Source organism: Cryptosporidium hominis, assembly GCF_000006425.1.
Source record: "Cryptosporidium hominis TU502 chromosome 6 CHRO016088, whole genome shotgun sequence".
NCBI classification, from domain to species: Eukaryota; Apicomplexa; class Conoidasida; order Eucoccidiorida; family Cryptosporidiidae; genus Cryptosporidium; species Cryptosporidium hominis.
The window spans coordinates 1-1,074 of record NW_666406.1 but is presented as its reverse complement, the minus strand read 5'-3'; the positions used below and the strand labels follow the sequence as shown (position 1 = coordinate 1,074).

General features: G+C 23.7%; 1 protein-coding gene across 1 annotated transcript; it reads left to right on the top strand.

Annotated features, from left to right (window-relative positions):
- Nucleotides 1-137: 137 nt before the first annotated feature.
- On the top strand, nucleotides 138-890 carry Chro.60233 (hypothetical protein). Its single annotated transcript, XM_659823.1, has 1 exon — nucleotides 138-890. One exon carries the CDS (start codon nucleotides 138-140, stop codon nucleotides 888-890), a length of 753 nt encoding a protein of 250 aa, XP_664915.1.
- The last annotated feature ends 184 nt before the right edge of the window (nucleotides 891-1,074 follow it).

The window sequence follows — 1,074 nt, the reverse complement described above, 5'->3', positions numbered from 1 at the left end:
CGGAAGAAGAAATATTTAATAAAAAAATTATAGTGAATTGTGAATATTTATTTGATTTTTTCAGTTCTTGGAATTTATTTAATATAAGGAATTCAATTTCAGCAAATAAGAGTAATGACCATATATTTGGAGATCTTATGTTAAAAGAACTTAAGTTGCAGAAATTATACTCCATGATTATAGATGAAGATAACTTTGAATATTCAGATCACAGTAATTACACCGAGACAATTAAGGAGATAAAGTATTCACTTATCAAAATCTATAGAGAACTAAAAGTTAAAGGCACATCTCCTAAATTGGAACTTCAAGAGAAATATAATAAGATTTTTGAAAATATATTATTAAGGATAGAATGTTGTAAGAAATACGAAAAAAAGTATCTTGAAATTGAAAGATATATAACAAATACCAACTTTGAAGAAAATTACATAAAATCAATAGGAAACATTTCTAAATCAATTCAAGATGATTCAAACAATATTTTTTCATACTTTAAACAAATTATTTCTTTATTTGGGATAAATAACTTATATATAAGTTTTGAGCCTTTCCAGCTTCTAGAGGAATACATAAATGATTTAAGTGCCAAATTAAATGTATCAAATTACAAAAACGAATTTAAGGTGAATTCTGATAGAAGAACAAGAAGCAAAAACGTTAATAATGATTTACCAAATATTAATTTGAATAAAGAAGTTATTGAACATGATTTATTATTGGGATTAGAGAATCCATTAAAAAAGATAATTATTGATATTTCAAGTAATACCGTAACATTTCCTAAATATAATGATAAGCAATATAAGAATTTGGATCCAAACAATCCCGTATTATTGCTACAATCTTATTTTAAGTATTCTAAAAAAAGAAGAGATGAAATGCGATAATTTTTTTAGTTTAAATTTAAATAACAATTTTCCTTCTATAGAACAATTTGATGAAATGATTATTCATGAAACAAACTTTATTACAGAGCAATATTCAGCTATGCTGGAGACAAATGTGGTTAGTTTTCAAGAAATAAAACAATTATTTGACATTTTAAGGCATAAATTTCTTATGATTTTTGAG